Source organism: Lynx canadensis, chromosome E2 (genome assembly GCF_007474595.2).
Source record: "Lynx canadensis isolate LIC74 chromosome E2, mLynCan4.pri.v2, whole genome shotgun sequence".
NCBI lineage: Eukaryota > Metazoa > Chordata > Mammalia > Carnivora > Felidae > Lynx > Lynx canadensis.
In genome coordinates this window covers 43,565,317-43,584,554 of record NC_044317.1, presented here as the reverse complement: position 1 = coordinate 43,584,554, position 19,238 = coordinate 43,565,317, and the positions used below count along the sequence as shown (strand labels likewise).

Below are 19,238 nucleotides of genomic sequence, written 5' to 3'. Positions count from 1 at the left end.
ACTAGGCGCTTACTCGACAGACTCCCTGGAGGTAGCGAACTGGCCACTGGCTGGCCGGTGGCCGGTGCAGCGGCCTCGGATGTTTTGTTCCACTGCATCCTGTTAAAATTCAAGTCGGATCACGTACAGCTGTTCAAAAACTTGCTGTGGCTCCCCTTCCCAGAAGAAACCAAAATACTTACCGCGGCCTGAGCTCTCTCTGGCTTCCCCTCCTTCCACTCTCCTCCAGGCTCACTCAACTCCAGCCACACGGGCTCCCGCCCGATACTGGAATGTGTCTCTCCCACTCCCACTCAGACCTGTTGTACTACTCCCTCTGGCCGAACCCCCTTCCTGCAGATGGCCACTTGGCTTTCCGCCTCCTTTACGGCTCTACAGAAAGGTCATTTCTTATAAAATTTCAACCCTCCCTCGCCTCTTTATTTTTTGTGTATCTGTGATAAAATATACATACCATTTTAGCCATTTGCATTTATTTTTTAAAGTTTAGTTGTTTATTTTGAGAGAGAGAGAGAGAGAGAGAGAGAGAGAGAGAGAATCCCAAGCAGGCTCCTTTGCCGTCAGCAAGGAGCCTGACATAGGTCTCGATCCCACCAATGGAGAGACCATGACCTGAACCAAAATCAAGAGCCACCGAGGTGCCCCAACCTATTTGTAAGTGTCCAGTTCAGTGGCATTAATTACATTCATAGCGTTACCTTCTCATCGCCACTATCTATACCCTTTTTTCATCATCCCCAATAAACTCTATCAATTCAACCATAACTCCCCATTCCTACCTGCCCCCAACCCCTGGTAACCTTTTCTCTACTTTCTTTGTCAAACTCCGTCTATTCTGAGTAACTCATGTAAGTGGAATCATACAACATTTGTCCTTCTATGTCTGGCTTATTCACTAAGCATAATGTTTTCAAGGTCTGTCGATGTCGTAGGATATATCACACCGAAAATTTCCTTCCATTTTATGGCTTCCATTTAAAGTATCCAATGTATGCCACATTTTGTCCACTTATCTATTGTTAGACCCTTGTGTTCTTTTCCACCTTTTGATTATTGTACCTAATGCTGCTGTGAACATTGGTGTATATAGACCTGCTTTCAGTTCATTAGGATATATATCCAGGAGTAGGATTTCTAGGTCATATGGTAGTTCCTAATCTTGAGTAACTGCCAAGATCACATCAGCTGCACCTTTTACATTCCCACCACTAACCCAGGATGGTTCCAACCTCTCCACGGCCTCACTGACATTTATTATTTCCCATCTTCCCGATTATAGCCATACTAGTTGGTGTGAAGTAGCATCTCATCATAGTTTTGCTTTCCATTTCCCTAATGACTAGGGATGGTGAGCACCTTTTCTTGTACTTATTGGCCATTTGTACATCTTCTTTGGAGAAATGTCTGTTCAAATATTTACCCATTTTTGAATTGGGTTGTTTTGTTGTTGTTGTTGTTGTTATTGAGTTGAAATTCTTTCTATATTCTAAATATCAATCCCTCGTCAGATATATAATCTGCAAATATTTTCCCCATTCTGTAGGTTGTCTTTTCACTTTCTTAACAGTGGTCTTTGACACTATTAAGTTCTTAACAAAGGTTCTTAATTTGATGCAGTTCTGTTTATCTGTTTTTTTTTTCTTTTGTTGCCTACGCTTTTGGTGTCATATCCATGAAATTGTTGCCAAATCCAAGGTCATGAATATTTTTCCCAATATTTTCTTCTAAGAGTTTTATAGTTTCGGCTCTTAAGTTAGATCTTTGATGTATTTTGAATTAATTTTTGTACATGGGACAAGGTAAGAGTCCCAACTTCATTCTTCTGCATGTGGTCATCCAGTTTTCCCAGCACCATTTGTGGAAAAGACTGTCCTTTAACCGTTGAATGATTTGGGCACCTTTGTCAAAACTCAATTGACCACATATATGAGGGTTTATTTCTGGGTTCTCTGTTCTATTCCATTGGTCTCTATATCTGCCCTTATGACAGTACCATACTGTTTCAATTTCTGTAGCTTTGTAGTAAGATTTGAAGTGTGAGTCCTCTGACTTTGTTCTTTTTCTCCCCAAGGTTGTTTTGGCTATTCAGGTTCAGGGCAATTCCATATGAATGTGAAGATTTGCTTCTATTTCTTTGAAATAGGCTGTTGGAACTTCGATAGGCATTGCATTGAATTTGTAGATCACTCTGGGTAGTATTGACATGTTAAGTCTTCCCATCTATGAACACTGAATGTCTTTCCATTTCTTTAGATATTCTTTAACTTCTTTCAACAATCTTTTATAGTTTCAGCTTCCAAGTCTTTCACCTCCTTTTTTTTTTTTTTTAATTTGATAGAGCAGGTGTGCCGCACACAAGTGGAGGAGAGGAGCAGAGAGAGAAGAGAGAGAGGATCTTAAGCAGGCTCCATGTTCGGTGCAGAGCCCAACATGGGGCTCGATCCCACGACCCTGGGGTCATGACCTCAACTGAAACAAGAGTCAGACGCTCAACTAAGTAAGTCACCCAGGTACCTCTCACTTCCTTGATTAAATTTATCTTAAGTATTCAATTCTTTTAGATGCTACTGTAAATTAAATGGAATTGTTTTTTTATTTCTTCTTTGGTTGTTTAATGCTGTTGTATTGAAACACAACTGACTTTTGTGTTAGTCTTATACCTTGAAAGTTTCTTGAATTCATTTATTTATAAACTCTGGTGGCTTTCTTGTGCATTCTCTTGGACTTTTTCTATACAGGATCATGTCATTTGTGAGTAGGGGTAATTTTATCTCTCTCCAATTTGAATGCTTTTTACTTCTTTTTCTTGTCTGATTGCTATGTTAGGATTTCTAGTATTGAATAGAGGCAGTGAAAGTAGGCATGCTTGTCTTGTTCTTGACCTTAGAAGGAAAATATTCAATCTTTCACCATTGAGTATGATGTAGCTGTGGATTTCCATAATACTCTTTATCAGGTTGAGAATTTTCCCTCTATTCTTAGTTTTCAGAGGGTTTTTGTCAATAGAGTTTATTTGATTTTGTCAAATGCCTTTTCTCCATCGAGATAATCATGCGTTTCTTTTCCTTTCATTCTATTAATGTGATGTATTACTTTGATTAGTTTTCTTATGTTGAACCACCCCCCTTACATTCTTGGATAAATTCTAGTTAGTATCTTTTAATATGCTGTTGGTTTTGCATTGCTAATATTTTCTTGTGATTTTTGCATCTATATGCATAAGGGACAATGAACTGTAATTTTCTTTTCTTGTCATGTCTTTGTCTGGCTTTGGTATCAGGGTAATGTTGGCTACATAGAATGAATTATGAAGTGTTTCCCCCCCCCCCCCCTTCAATTTTTTGGAAGAATTTGAGAAGGATTGATGTTAATTCTTCTTTAAATGTTTTGTTAATCTGTGAAATCATCTGTCCCTGGCTTTTCTTTGCTGGGAGGTTTTAGATCACTGATTCAGTCTCTTTACTTATTATAGGTCTGTTGAGATTTTCTGTTTCTTTTTGAGTTAGTTTAGGTAGATGTATGTTTCAAGGAATTTGTCCATTTCTTCTAGGTTATCTAATTTCTTGGCAGATAGTTATTCCTAGTATTCTCTTGTAATTCTTTTTATTTCTGTAGGGTCAGTAGTAGTGTCCTCACTTTCATTTCTGATTTCAGTTATTTGTGTCTTCTATCTTTTGTTTTATCAGTCTAGCCAAAGGTTTGCCATTTTTGTTGATATTAAAAAAAAACCTTTTGGTTTCATTGTTTCTCTTCCCCCCACTTCTCTATTTTATTTCATTCTGGTCTACTTTTCATTATTTCCTTCCTTCTACTAGTTTAAGTTTTGGTATATTGCATTTTAATTTATCTCTAAGTATTTTCTAATTTCCCTTGTGATTTCTTTTGACTCACTGTTTTAGAGTGTTTATTTTCCACAGTTGTAAATTTTCTGTTTTTCTTTCTGTTATTGATTTCTTACTTAAGCTCACTGTGACCAGAGAAGATGGTTTGTAGGATACCTATTTTTTATTTTTTTTAAATCTGCTGAGATTTAGTTGGTGGCCTAACACATGGTATATCCTGGAAAATGACTCATGCATACTTGTATTTGTTGTTGGGTAGAATGTTCTGTATATGTCTGTCAGTGCTAGTTGTTTTATTGTGTTGTTCAGGTCTTTTATTCCTTACTTACTACTTGTTTGTTCTATCCATTATTGAAAGCGGAATATTGAAGCCTTCAACAATTATTGTAGAACTGTCTATTTCTCTGTGCAGTTCTGTTCACATTTGCTTCATATTTTAAGGTACATAAATGTATAGGTTATGGTTTCTTGCTGTGCTGAAACTGTTATTAATAGATACTGTCTTTCTTTGTCTCTTGAAACCTATTTTCAATTTGTCTGATATTAACATAGCCATTCCAGCTCTCTTTTGGTTATGATTTGCATGGAATATTCTTTTCTATCCTTTCACTTTCATCCTGTTTGTGTCTTTGAGTCTAAAGTGAGTCTCTTGTAGACAGCCTATGGTTGGATCATGTTTTCTTTATCTATTCCACCAATCTCCCATCTTTTGACTTAAAGTAATTACTGATGAGGAGGGACTTATTTTTGCCACTTTGCTATTCATTTTCTGTATGCCTCAAAGCCTTCTCTTTGTGCCTTTCATTTACTCCATTACTGCCTTATTCTGTGTTTAGTTCATGTTTTTACAGTAAAATGTTTTGACTCCCTTCTCATTTCCAATTATATATATATATATATATATATCCTATGGCAATTTTCTTTGTGGTAACCCTGGGAATTACATTACATATAAAATCTCCTGAAGTTATAACACTTCAGTTTGAATTTATACCAGCTTAATTAACTTCAATATCATATAAAAACTGGGCTCCTGTACATCTCTATCACCTCCTTCCATTATTGGTGTCTCAAATTACATCTTCATAAAGTGTTTTCCCAATAGCAAAGATTAATAATTATTTTTATGGATTTTCTTCTAAGTCATGTAGACAATTAAAAGTGGATTTTAGGGGCGCCTGGGTGGCGCAGTCGGTTAAGCGTCCGACTTCAGCCAGGTCACGATCTCGCAGTCCGTGAGTTCGAGCCCCGCATCAGGCTCTGGGCTGATGGCTCAGAGCCTGGAGCCTGTTTCCGATTCTGTGTCTCCCTCTCTCTCTGCCCCTCCCCCGTTCATGCTCTGTCTCTCTCTGTCCCAAAAATAAATAAACGTTGAAAAAAAATTTTTTTTTAAAAATAAAAGTGGATTTTAATATAATAATATTAGCTTTAATAATTGCCCATGTATTTACCTCTGCTGCAGAGCTCTATTTCTTCCTATAGCTTCTGGTTACTGTCCAGCATCCTTTCATTTCAATTAGGAGGACTCCCTTTATCATTTCTTTCAGGGCAGATCTAATGGCAACAACATCTCTCAGCTTTTGCTTATCTGGGCATGCTTTAATTTTCCTCTCATTGTTGAAGGATAATTTTGCTACTTATAGAATTCCTGGTTGAAAAAAATTCTTTTCTCTCAGAACTTTGAATATTTCAACCCATTGCCTTCTGGCCTCCAGGGTTTCTGACAAGAAATCAGCTGAAACTCTTACTGGGAACCACTTTATGTAACAAGTTGCTTCTCTTTTGCTGCTTTCAAGATTGTCTCTTTCTCTTTGGCTTTTGCCAGTTTGGTTACAATGTGTCTTGGCGTGCCTCTTTTGAGGTTAATGCTGTTGAAGTTTGGTGAGCTTCTTTGATTTATAGATTCATGTCTTTCTTAAAACTTGGGAGGTTTCTGGCCAATATTTCTTCAAATAGTTTTGTAGTAGCTTTCTCTCTGTCTTCTTCTGGGACTCCAACAATACATATGTTGGTCTGCCTGATGGTGTTTCATAGGTCCCTGAGGTTCTGTTCACTCTTCTTCAATCTTCTTCCCTTCTATTCCTCAGACTCAATACTGGCAGTTGTCCTATCTTCAAGTTCACTGATTATGTCTTCTGCCTCCTCACATCTGTTTTGAACTCCTCGAATGAATTTTTCATCTCAGTAATTGTATTATTCAGCTCCAGAATGTCTATTTGTAATATTTTCGATCTCCCTATTGATATTCTCATTTTGTTCATACATCATTGTCCTGTTTTTCACCATGTCTTCTTAAGCTCTTTTAACATTTTAAGACTATTGTTTAAGTCTTTGTCTAGTAGTCTGCCACCTGGGCTTCCTTGGGGATAATTTTTTCTTTGAATGGGCTATACTTTTCTGTTTCTTTAATGCCTTATTACTTTTTTTTTTTTTAATTTTTTTTTTCAACGTTTATTTATTTTTGGGACAGAGAGAGACAGAGCATGAACGGGGGAGGGGCAGAGAGAGAGGGAGACACAGAATCGGAAACAGGCTCCAGGCTCTGAGCCATCAGCCCAGAGCCCGACGCGGGGCTCGAACTCACGGACTGCGAGATCGTGACCTGGCTGAAGTCGGACGCTTAGCCGACTGTGCCACCCAGCCGCCCCCTTTTTTTTGTTTGTTTCAGATGGACATTTGAATCTTATAATGTGGTAACTCTGGATATCATATATCCCCCTCTCCCCAGGGCTTGCTGGTAGTTGTTGTCGTTTTAAGGTATCTCTGTGCTGGGGATCAGCCCAAAGTGTAAGTTTCGGGTCATCTCAGATCTTTTCTGAGTTTGCATTTTCCCCTGGACTTGTGCAATGACTTTCTAAATTCCCCTACATTCTGTGTGTATGGTTGCTTGCAAATGTCCTAATCCATAAATGTCTGGCTTCCAAAAGGGGTGAAAGGGGAGAAAGCCCAGAGGCTGCCCTTTTAAATTTCCCGGAAGCTGCTTCAGCCAGCGGGGGTCGAAACAATGGTGGCCTGCCTCTGTGTCTGCACTTCTGTGATCAGAAGCAGTAATCTGCAGTCAGAACACAGAACCTTGATTTAGAGGGCAAAGTCCTTGTTGCACATTCCCCAATAACAACAGTGGCTGAGCACTTTATTTACAACATTTCATCAAATCTTCATAAGTGCCCTTGATTGCCAGTACCATTAAAATCCCTGTTTGAAAATGAGGAAACAGGTTTACAAAGAGAAAGCCATTTGATCAGGCCTCCATTGCAGGAAGAGACTTCATTGCAGTTCCTTAAATTGTAAGAAAGAGAAAAAGCAGCCCCTGATAGCTGGTAGCTGACCTGACACTAATCACAGTGTTGGTGTCACTAGGAGGTGGCCTGTAACTCACAGCTAAGTCATGGTATGCTATAGAACAGAAACAATCTAACAGAATACTAGTATCACACAAAGCCTCTCTGTGACTGTGATGAACCAAGACAAAAACAACATCACGCTATAATCATGTCTGAACAGACATGACAGGAACATTGTCCAAGCCACAAAATACCAAATGTCCTCCCCCTCTCCCAGGTCATATGAGTGACTGCCACTTTAGCTACACTGCATTCTTCTGATCTTCTAGATAGTATAGAATTACTCCCCCCAAATAAGCATTCTCTTCTACATCTCTTCTGTATACAACGCCCGGATTTTGTTTGTCTTCAATGACTTCTGTAGTCAGAGAGGGTTATACTTCCTCAGTCCTAGAAAACAAATTCTGATTGTCTTAAGCCAATCATGGGAATTCTCTTTTCTCTCAGGGATTGGTTTGGGTCTGCACATGGGACCTAATCTTGGCTAATGGAACCTTAGGAGATCTGATGGGATGATTTTGCAAATGATTTTAACTTTCTGATGTAAAAGAACACTCCTTGTGGTAACTATCAACTGTGGTAATCTGACTTCCTTCTACTAAATGTTTTAACTGACTTCCTTCTACTAAACTGACTTCCTTCTACTAAATGTTTTCTGGGCATAGTAGAATTCCATTTCCTTTGTTGGATTGGTGAACTGGTGGTACCATGTAACCATTTCTGGCCAGTGGTTTGTGAGCAAGTGACGGGTGTCATTTCAGTCCAGAGCATTTAATTACGGATATGAAATCCTACAGAGCTCTCTTTTTTCCTCCTCTGATATGAAACTGGAAATGTTTGGGGTAGTTTTGCTCCATCATCCTCGGTCCCTGAGTGATTATAATACCAACCCACAATGGATGTGGAGCTTGAGTGAGAAATAAACCTTTGTTTTTGTAAGTCATTGAGATGTGTAAGCCTGAGGTATTTCTACATTTGCCGTACAAGCAAATAGCCTATCTTGAGTGATACAGAAATTAGTATCAGGAGTGAGGTGTTGCTGTAACCAAAAATAAAAACACATGGCACTGGCTTCAAACACAACAAAAGGAACAAGAAATGTATTTGAAACCAGCAGGATGGAGGCTGTTGGCTGAGCTACTTTTTTTTTTAGGTTTATTTATTTATTTTGAGAGAGAGAGAGCACATGGGAGGGGCAGAGAGAGGGAGAGAAAGAATCCCAAGAAGGCTCCGCACTGTCAGCGTAGAGCCCAAGGCAGGGATCAAACTCATGAACCTTGAGATCATGACCTGAGCCGAAACCAGAAGTCGGGTGCTTAACGGACTGAGCCACCCAGGCACCCCTGCCTGAGATACTTTTAAAGGCAAATGATATACTTCATGAACTTGCAGCTTTAGTGGAAGCAGCTGGAATACAGAAGAGTGTGCGTGAAAGTTCACTAAAGTTGGCCAAAATTTGGGAAGGCCTTTGAGAGGCAAAATCCAATTAGCTAGTTAAATCTTTATTACCCATTGTTAAAGACTCTGAATGAATTCAGATACTCCCAGAAAATCCTTAAGATACCCCCAGGTAGGCAAAAGTGCTCAGTGAAAGAGAAATGAAGAATATGGCTCCCGATGCATGCCTGATATGGTGCCTCTGCAGTGACAGAGAGACAGAGAGGGAGAGAGTGGGAAAGAGATGGGGCACACCTTGCACAGAACTGTGGGTGTGGGTTTTTTTGCAAATGGAGTTGGCTGGAGCCTCTTAGAATCCTTAGGTCCCAAACTTTGGAAGGCAGGAAGCAGGCCAAGGAAACTGTTCATGTGGAAAGGAGGGCACCTCTTTCAGTGTCACCTCAGATGTAACCAAGGATGATAATGGCAAAGAAGATATTTCTCTGGAGAGTGGGGACAGGAGCCCAGGGAACAAAGATTTAGAAAGCACCCCCACCCCACCTCAATTAGCAGATCTGGTGCTAATTAAGCAGTCCTCCCCAGTTACAAGACAGGAGGCCCTTGCAGTGTTTACTCAGTGGATTTTAGAAATGGTACAGACCAGTGATGTCTGTATACTCCTAGAAGTGCAGCAGACCAAGTTTCATTCTACTGCCCAGGGCTGATGCCCAAGTTCTGTGGGTGACTTCACAATGCCCAAGATGGTTCCCAGCGTTCTTTTGTAGTCTCAGGTTACCATGTTGGCCACCCTGTGGCTGCTTAGCCTTTCTCTCCCCACTCTGTGGGCCCAGATATTAATCAGTTGTGCCTATAAGAGTCTCTGCCAGCAGGCCCTAGTCTCAGGCAATGATGTCGTCCTGCAGTGTGACTATCCCAAAGCACTCTGGTACTTCTCTTCCATTCTAGGGGAAGATCCCTTCCTGCTCTCTTCAATGCCTCACATAAAGAAACTGCCTGGGGGCAGCCTTCAACTGACCAACCCTCAGCCCTCCCAGACAGGCCTCTATCACTGCCAGGACAATGACAACGCCCTTGTGGTAGAGTATGAGATTGATTTCCAAGATGCCACCGCCTTGCATGTTACGCACGAAAGCCTGGGCCAAGAGCCCCTGCAAAATGAGACCCTGAGACTGGGTGGCCACTCGTCTTCACCCACTGGGAGCCCTGGCAGGACTGTAACCGCTGTGGGGGGCCTGGTGAGCGGAAACGCCTGGGGTATTGCTACATTGGGGAGCCCCAGGAAAAACCCATGCCCTGTTGGCTCTATCTGAGAGCGGAGAAGGCACGACACAGCCGTATGCAGCCCGAATTGCAGGTGGAAGCCTGTCTTGTACCCTGTGACCACGTTAAGGAAATCAACCAGCCATACTTCATCTTTGACATATATCAGTTGGGCAAGTTGACCAACAACATGTGGCTTACCTGCCCCTTGACCTCCATCTACAGGTGACTGGACCAGGGCATCAGCCCTGCACCTGACCCTCACCTAGGCTTTGTTTCCTAAGCCCACCTGGGCCAGGGGTTTGCCTTCCAGTGGAAAAGCAGGCTCTGTCTCCCACCCATAAGCCTTCATGGTCAGTCTGTCCAGGAAGGGGTCTCTTCACTGGCTTGTTCAGGTAGATGTTCATTCAGTAGGAACTACTTTTGCTCCTTCTGAGCCAGGCCCTGGGTAGGGTGCTACTGGGGACACAGGGGTGACCAAAAAAGTTTAGTCCCTGCCTTCATAGGCTCCTGATATTCAGGAGTGACCAAATGTGAAACCTAGAGACCAAGCACTTTGGCCCATATTCATGTCAACATCATCACTAGTGTTGTTTCTGTCTCCTCACTGAACTCTGATGAATACAATTTGTTTACGCATCCTTGCATCAATGCCGTGGTATTTTTATTACTGTCCCTTTGTAATAAGTCATGATATCTGGTAGTATAGATTTTCCAACTTCGTCCTTCAAGACTGTCTTGATTAGTCTTAGCCGTTTGTATAAAAATTTTGGAATCAGCTTGTAGTTTCCATCCCCGCCAAAACCCTATGTTTTAATAAATGGGGACTTCATTGAATTGAAAGATAAATTTGGGTAGAATCAATATATTACAATATTTAGACTTCTGATCCATTAACATCATAAATATTTCTTTTATTTAGGATTTGTTAAATTTCTCCCAGTAATGTACAGCTATTAATGTAGAGATTTTACATGTTTTATTATATTTATTTCTAAATACTTGATTTTCATGCAATTACGAATGTGTCTTTTTTATGGATTTATAAGGCATGATTTAGTACGTCGGTACATGAAATAAAATAATCCAAGGTTGTAAACAGTGTTTTGACTATTGACAAAATTTTAATATACCTGATATTAAGATCTGATTCAAGTCACAGGTATATATTATATATATACATACACATAACAAATATATTATACATATTATTGTAATGTACAACATACATAAAATATATATTATATACAGTATTATATTATGTTGTACACCTGAAACTAATATAACCTTCTATTTTAATTATCCCTGTTCAAACCCCTCTTCAATTATCATCCCTCTATAGAGAGACAGGTATAACTGAAATATAATGTTATATTAGTTTCAGGTGTACAACATAGTGATTCGATATTTGTATACACTGTGAAATAATCACCGTGATAAATCTAATTACCATCCATCATCATACAAAATTACAAAATTTTTTTCTTGTAATAAGAATTTTTAAGATTTATTCTCTTAATAACTTTCAAATATGCAATAAAATATTATTGACCATTGTCACCATGTTGTACATTACATCTCCATGATTTGTTTATTTTATAACTGGAATTTTGTACTTCTTGACTCCCATCACTAATTTCACCCACTCCTCAACGTTCCTCCCCTCTAGCAACCAATCTGTTTTTTATTTCTATAAATTTTAGTTTGTTGAGTTTTTTAGATTCCACATACAAGTAAAATCATGGTATTTGTCTTTCTCTGTCTGACTTATTTCACCTAGTATAATGCCTTCAAGGTCCACCCATATTGTCGTAAATGTCAATATTCCATTCTTTTTTATGGCTGAGTAGTATTCCACCGTGAATTTACACTCCATCTTCTTTAGCCGTTCATCCACTGATGGACATTTAGATTGTTTCTGTATCTTGGTCATTGTAAATAATGCTTCAGTGAACATAAGGGTGTGTATATCATTTCAAATCAGCGTTTTCATTTTCTTGAGGTAAGTTCCCAGAAATGGACTTGCTGGATCATGTAGTAGTTCTATTTTTCGTTTTTGGAGGAACCTCCAAACCGTTTTCCATTGTGGCTGTACAAATTTACATTCCCACCATCAGTACATGAGGGTTCATTTTTCTCCACATTCTCACCAACACTTGTTATTTCTTATCTTTTAAATAATAGCCATTCTAACAGGTGTGATGTGATATCTCATTGTGGTTTTGATTTAAATTTCCCTGATGATGAGTGATGTTGAGCCTGTGCCTGTTCATGTGCCTGTTAGCTATATGTCTTCTTTGGAAAAACATGTATTCAGATGCTCTGTCCATTTTTAAATTCGATGATTTGGGTTTTTGCTATTGAGTTGTATAAGTTCTTCATGTATTTTGGATATTAACCCCTTCTTGGAAAAATAATTTTCAAATGTTTTCTCCCATTCAGTAGGTTTCCTTTTCATTTTGTTGATGATTTTCTTTGCTGTGTGGAATCTTTTTAGTTTAATGTCCCATTTTTTTATTTTTACTTTTGTTGGCATTGCTTTTGGGGTCAAATCCAAAGATATGTTGCCAAGACCAATGTCAAAGAGCTAACTGCTTATGTTTTCTTCTAGGAGTTTTATGGTTTCAGGTCTTATATTTAAGCATTTAATCCATTTGAGTTGATTTTTGTGTATAATGTAACATGAAGGTCTAGTTTCATTCCTTTGCATGTAGCATCCAGTTTTTCCCAACACCATTTATTAAAGAGACTGTCCTTTCCTAATTATATATTCTTGGATACTTTGTCATAAATTGACCATATATGTGTGAATTTACTTCTGCGTTCTCTGTTCTGTTCTATTGATCTATGTGTCTATTTTTATGCTAATTCCACACTATTTTGATTATTATGGCTGTGTAATATAGTTTGAAATCTTGGGGTGTGATGCCTCCAGCTTTGTTATTTCTCAAAATTGCTTTGGTTATTTGGAGTCTTTGGGGTTCCATACAAATTTTAGGATTATTTGTTCTATTTCTGTAAAGAATGCTATCAGAGTTTTGATAGGGATTGTCTTGAATCTATAGGTAATATGGGTAATATGGACACTTTAATAATATTAATTCTTCCAATTCATGAGCACAGAATATCTTTCTATTTATTGGTGTCTCCTTCAATTTCTTTCATCATTGACTACAGTTTTCAGTATATAAGTCTTTCACCTTGTGGGTTAAACTTATTCCTAGGTATTTTATTCTTTTTGATGTAAATGAGATTATTATCTTAATTTCTCTTTCTAACTATAGTTGATGTATGGAAAGGCAACTTATTTTTGTACATTGGTTTTGTACACTACCACTTTATTGGCTTTGTTTATTTAAACAATTTTTTGGTGAAGTCCTTAGGGTTTTCTACATATAAAACCATATTGTCCACAAATAGTGATCGTTTTACTACTTCCTTTCCAAGTTGGATGTCTTATTTCTTTGTCTTGTCTAATTGCTATGTCTAGGATTTCCAGTACTATGTTGAATAAAAGTGGTGAGAGTGGGCATCTTTGTCTTGTTCCTGACGTTAGAGGAAAAGCTTCCAGGTTTTCACCATTAACTATAATGTTAACTGTGGGCTTGTCATATATGGTCTTTGTTATGTTGAGGTACATTCCCTCTATAACTACTTTTGAGAATTTTTATTATAAATGGATGTTGAATTTTGTAAAATGCTTTTTCTGTATCTACTGAGATAATCATATGACTTTTATCCTTCATTCTGTTGACATGGTGTATCACATTCATTGGTTGATTTGTGGATGTTGAATCATTCTTGAATTCCTGGAATAAATCTCACTTGGTCATGGCTTATGAGCCTTTTAATGTATTGTTGAATTTGGTTTGCTAATATTTTCTTGAGGATTTCTGCATCTGTGTTCATTGGGGATGTTGGCCTGTAATTATTTCCTTTCCTTTCCTTTCCTTTCCTTTCCTTTCCTTTCCTTTCCTTTCCTTTCCTTTCCTTTCCTTTTTCCTTTCCTCCTTTCTCTCCCTCCCTTCCTCCCTCCCTCCCTCCCTTCCTTCCTCTTTTCATCCCTCCCTCCCTCTCCACCTTCCTTCCTTCTTTCCTTTCCTTTTTCCTTCTCTCTCCTCCCTCCTTCCTTCCTTCTTTCTTCTTCCCTCCCTTCCTTCCGTCTTCCTTTCCCTCTGCCCCCTATTTCTCCTTCTTCTTCTTCTACCCCTGCCTTCCTTCCCTCTTCCCCCTCCTCCTCCTCTTCCCCCTTCTCTTCCTTCTCTTCCTCCTTCCTCTTCCTCTTCCTCTTCCTCTTCCTCTTCCCCTTCTTCTTCTTCTGCATCCTTGTCTAGTTTTGGCATCAGGGTAATGCTGGTCTAAAAAGATGAGTTTGCCTCCTCTTGAATTTTTTTGGAAGAGTTTGAGAAGGATAAGTATTAAATCTTCTTTGAATGTTTGGTGGAATTCACCAGTGAAACTGTCTGGTCCTGGACTTTTGTTTGTTGGGAGGTTTTAGATTATTGATTCAATCTCTATACTAGTAATGTCTTTTGGGGTTTTCTGTTTCTTTATGATTCAGTCTTGGAAAATTTTATTTTTCTAGAAGTTTATCCGTTTCTTTTTGGTTGTCCAATTTGTTGATGTATAATTATTCACAGTAGTCTCTTATGTTCCTTTATATTTTTGTGATATCGATTGTAACTTCTCATTCATGTCTGATTTTATCTGTTTGGGCCCTTTCTCCCCACCTCTCTCTCTTTCTCCTTTAGTGAGTCTAGCTAAAGGTTTGCCAACTTTGTTTATCTTTTCAAGGAACCAACTCTTAGTTATGTTGATCTTTTCCATTGTCATTTTAGTTTCCATTTCATTTATTTCCGCTCTGACCTTTATTATTTTTTTCCTTCTACTAACTTTGGGTTTCATTTGTTCTTTTTTTAGTTTCTTTGGGTGTAAAGTTAGATTGCTTATTTGAGATTTTCTGGTTTCTTGAGGTCTGTATCACTATGGACTTCCCTCTTAAAACTACTTTTTCTATATCATAGAATATGGTATGTTGTATTTCCATTTTCATTTGTCTCAGGTATCCTTTGATTTCTCCTTTCATTTCTTTACTGACACATTGGCTGTTCAGGAGCATGTTGTTTAATCTCCACATATTTGTGATTTTTCCAGTTTTCTTCTTGTAATTGATTTCTAATTTCATACTATTGGGGTTGGAAAAGATGCCCAATATGATTTCAATCTTCTTTAATTTACTGAGACTTGTTTTGTGGCCTAACATATGATCTATCTTAGAGAATGTTCCATGTGCACTTGAGAATAATGTGCATCTACTGCTTTGGATAGGATGTTCTGTGAATACCTATTAAGTCCATCTTACCTAATGTGTCATTTAATGCTGTTATTTCCTTATTGATTTTCTGTCTGGATGATCTATCCATTGATGTAAGTAGTGTACTAAAGTCCCCTACTATTGTTTTGCTGTCAGTTTCTCCCTGTTAATATTTCCTTTACATATTTAGGTGCTTCTGTGTTGGGTGCATTAATGTTTACAGATGTTATAGCTTGTTGGGTTGAATTCTTTATGTAATGCCCATCTTTGTCTTTAATTACAGAATTTATTTTAAAGTCTATTTTACCTGATATAAGTTAGGTTTCAGCCTTTTGTTTGTTTTCATTTGCATGAAACATCTTTTTCTAGCACTTTCAGTTTCTGTGTAATTTTACATCTGAAGTGAGTCTCTTTTAGGCAGCATATTAATGGGTTTTGTTTTTTGTTTTTTGTTTTTAAATCCATGCAGCCACTCTATGTCTTTTGATTGGAGAATTTAGTTCATTTACATTTAAAGTAATTATTAATAGGTATATACTTATTCCCATTTTATTAATTGGTTTCTGGCTGTTTTGTAGTTTCTCTTTGTTCCTTTATTCTTCTCTTGCTCTCTTCCCTTGTTGTTTGGTGACTTTCTTTAGTGTTATGATTAGATTCCTTTCTCATCTTTTGTGTATCTGCTATAGGTTTTTGTTTTGTGGTTACCATGAGTCTCACATATAATGGCCTTATATATAATAGTCTATTTTAAATTGATAGCCAGCTGAGTTTGAGCACATTCTAAAACTCTACATTTTTACTTCCACCCTTCTGTTTTATGTTTTTGATGTCACATTTTACATCTTTTTATTTTTGTGTATCCCTTAACTAATTATTGTGGGTATAGTTTTGATTGATTGATTGATTGATTGATTGCAAGCATGTGCACAAGCAGCAGCACCAGGAGTGGAGGGAGAGGGAGGGAGAGAATCCCAAGCAGGCTCCACAGCCAGTGCAGAGCCCAACACAGGGCTGATCTCATGACTGTGAGATCATGACCTGGGCCAAAATCCAGAATCAGATGCTTAACAGACTGAGCACCCAGGTGCCCCTAATTTTGTCTTTTAACCTTCACACTAGCTTTGTGATTAATCCATTATCTTTATTACTGTATATTTATCTTTACCAGTGATATTTTTACTTTCATACATTTATTGTTACTAATTAGTGTCCTTTCTTTTTGGCATATGTAAGTTCCTTTAACATTTCTCATAAGGCTGGTTTAGTGATGATGAACTTCTTTAGCTTCTGTTTGCCTGGAAAATTCTTTTTCTCTTTCAATTCTAAATGATAACCTTTCCAGGTAGAGTATTTTGGTTGGAAGTTTTTCATTTCAGCATTTTGAATATATTATGCCAACTTCCTTCTTCCTGCAACATGTCTGCTGAAAACTCTACTGATAGTCTTATGGGGGTTCCCTTGTATGTAATAAGTTGCTTTTCTCTCACTGCTTTTAAGATTCTCTCGTTATCTTTATCTCTATCTCTTGACATTTTAGTTATATATGTGTCTTGGTGTACGGATCTCTTTGAGTTCATCTTTTTTGGAACCCTCTGGGATTCCTGGATCTGGATGTATGTTTCCTTCTTCAGTTTAGGGAATTTTTCAGCCATTATTTATTCAAATAAGTTTTCTTCTCCCTTCTCTCTCTCTTCTCCTTCTGAGTCTCCTATAATGTGAATGTTATCCTGCTTGATGTTGTATTCTAGGTCCCTTAAGCTATCTTTACTTTTTAAAATTCTTTTTTCCTCTTTTTGCTGCTCTGTTTGTGTGAGTTCCACTGCCCTGTCTTCCAGATCAGTGATCCTTTATTCTGTTTCATCTAGTCTGCTGTTGAACTCCTGTTGTGCATTTTCAGCTCAGTTATTGTTTACAGTTCTGTGGCTTCTGTTTGGTACTTTCTTAGATTTTATTTATTTGTTTTTGTTGAAGTTCTCACTGTGTTCATTCATTTTTCTCCTGAGTATCGTTTTGTGACCATTACTTTGAACTCTTACTCTCTTGGGTAAGTTACTTATCTCCATTTTATTAATTTTTTTTCTAAATTTTATCTTGTTCCTTCATTTGGAAAAAAACTCCTCTGTTTCCTCAACTTGCTCAACTTTATGTGTTTGTTTCTAGATCTTAGGTGAAATAGCTACCTCTCCCAGTCTTGAAGAAATGACTTTGTGACTTTGTGTAGGAGATGAACCTTTATCATTCAACTGTTCCCTAGTTCTTGATTTTCTCTCATACCTTTTTGATTGTTCAAGGAGCCTGACTTATTCTTGCTTGGTCCCATTTGGTGAGGGTGTGCCAAGAATTTTCAGTGTTTCAAAGGGAGGAATCTCAGTCAACACCTAGTTTCAGGCTGATTGGCAGCAGCTTTTAAATTATGCCAATTTATACAGTCCTATGAGACAACAGTTATAAACCCTGCTGGCTTCTAAACTAGTTGATCTGTAGGTGTCCCTTGTGTGACAGATGTGAAAATTAGGGCTCCAGATGAGTTTATAAGCTCCATTCTGGAAGGTAACAGTGAACTGTAGTAAGGCCAAGGGAGAACACAAAGATGGTGCCCGTGGCCTACATTCTCTGAGAGCTCCTTCATAGCCTCTAGATGTGTGGCAAAACTCTAGGATGGGTAGATAGGTCTTTTTCACAGGAAGACTGGGATGTGTTTCAGTCTTCTGTAGAGTGCCCTAGGGATAGTAGCCTACCCGCACTGTCTCTCTAATTGTTTCAGTCCCACTGGGGCCTAGAAACACAAGCCCTACACCCCCTCCCCAGAACCAACTACCAGAACCAGGCAATTAAGGGGAATCCCCTGTGTCAACTGGTTGGTTGGCATACTGGCCAGTTTTCATGAGACAGAAGGAGAGCACAGGGCCTGGGTGCATCCATTAGCTTTGGCAGGGGTGCAGGTGAGTGGAGGGCTGAAACACATGCCTGTCAACTTTGGAGGGGCAGCTAAAGAGACAAATTATATCTTCTAAGTTTCATCTTCTAATTGTTTGTTGTTGGTATATAAAAATATACTTGGTATTTGTATATGACTTTGTATCAAATTATTTTGCTAAATTCACTTACCTCTAGTAAAATGCTGAGTGGAGAGGTTGATGGCAGACATGCTTATCACTATTAAATATAATACTGCTCTAGGTTTTTAGTAGAAATACTATCAAATTAGTAAAATTCCCTTTATTCCTAGTTTTCCAAGAGTTTTGAGCCATGAATGAGTGTTGAATTTTATCAAATGATTTTTCTGCATCTAATAAGGGGATAATATGGTTTTCTCCTTTGTTGTGTTATTATGGTGAATTACATTGATTGATGTTCATATGTAAACCCAAGCTTGCCTTCCTGGGATAAACCCAGTGTGGTCATGATGTTTATTCTTTTTACTTATCATTGGAAGAAATTTGCTAATATTTTGTTTAGGATATTGTGTCCTTGTTCATGAAAGAGATTGGCCTGATATTTTCCTTAGTGGTGATATCCTCATAAGGTTTTGGTGTCAAGGTGATGCAGGCCTCATAGAAGTTTGGAAGTGTTTCATCTTTTTATATTTTTGGAGCGATTTTGAAAGATTGATCCCATTTCTTAATCATTAAGAAATGTTTGCAAGAATTCAGTGGTAAAGCTTTCTGGAATTAGAAAGATTTTGTGCATAGGTTTTTAATTACAAATTCAATTTCTTTAATAGAAAATATAGAACAGTTCAGAATTTTTCTTGTGACAGTGTCGTTAAGCTTTTCAATGAATTTATCCATTTTATCTAAATTTTTGTGTAAGTTTTGGCCAAAAGTTGTTTTTAATATCATCTGATTATCTTTTTATGCCTGAAAGTAGTAATATCTCTTTTTTTCATTACTAGTATTTGTTATTTAGGCCTTCTTCCTGTTTTTTTCTTGATCAATCTTGCTAGGGCTTTATCAATCTCATTCATCTTTTATTTATTTATTTATTTATTTATTTATTTATTTTTTAATTTTTTTTTTAATGTTTATTTATTTTTGGGACAGAGAGAGACAGAGCATGAACGGGGGAGGGGCAGAGAGA

General features: G+C 38.0%; 1 protein-coding gene across 1 annotated transcript; it reads left to right on the top strand.

The window, feature by feature from the left end:
• Positions 1 to 9,360: 9,360 nt before the first annotated feature.
• LOC116737778 (protein FAM187B-like) lies at positions 9,361 to 10,073 on the top strand. Its single transcript, XM_032591278.1, is given in 2 exon segments — positions 9,361 to 9,760; positions 9,763 to 10,073. Coding segments are annotated over 2 exon segments (711 nt in total).
• The last annotated feature ends 9,165 nt before the right edge of the window (positions 10,074 to 19,238 follow it).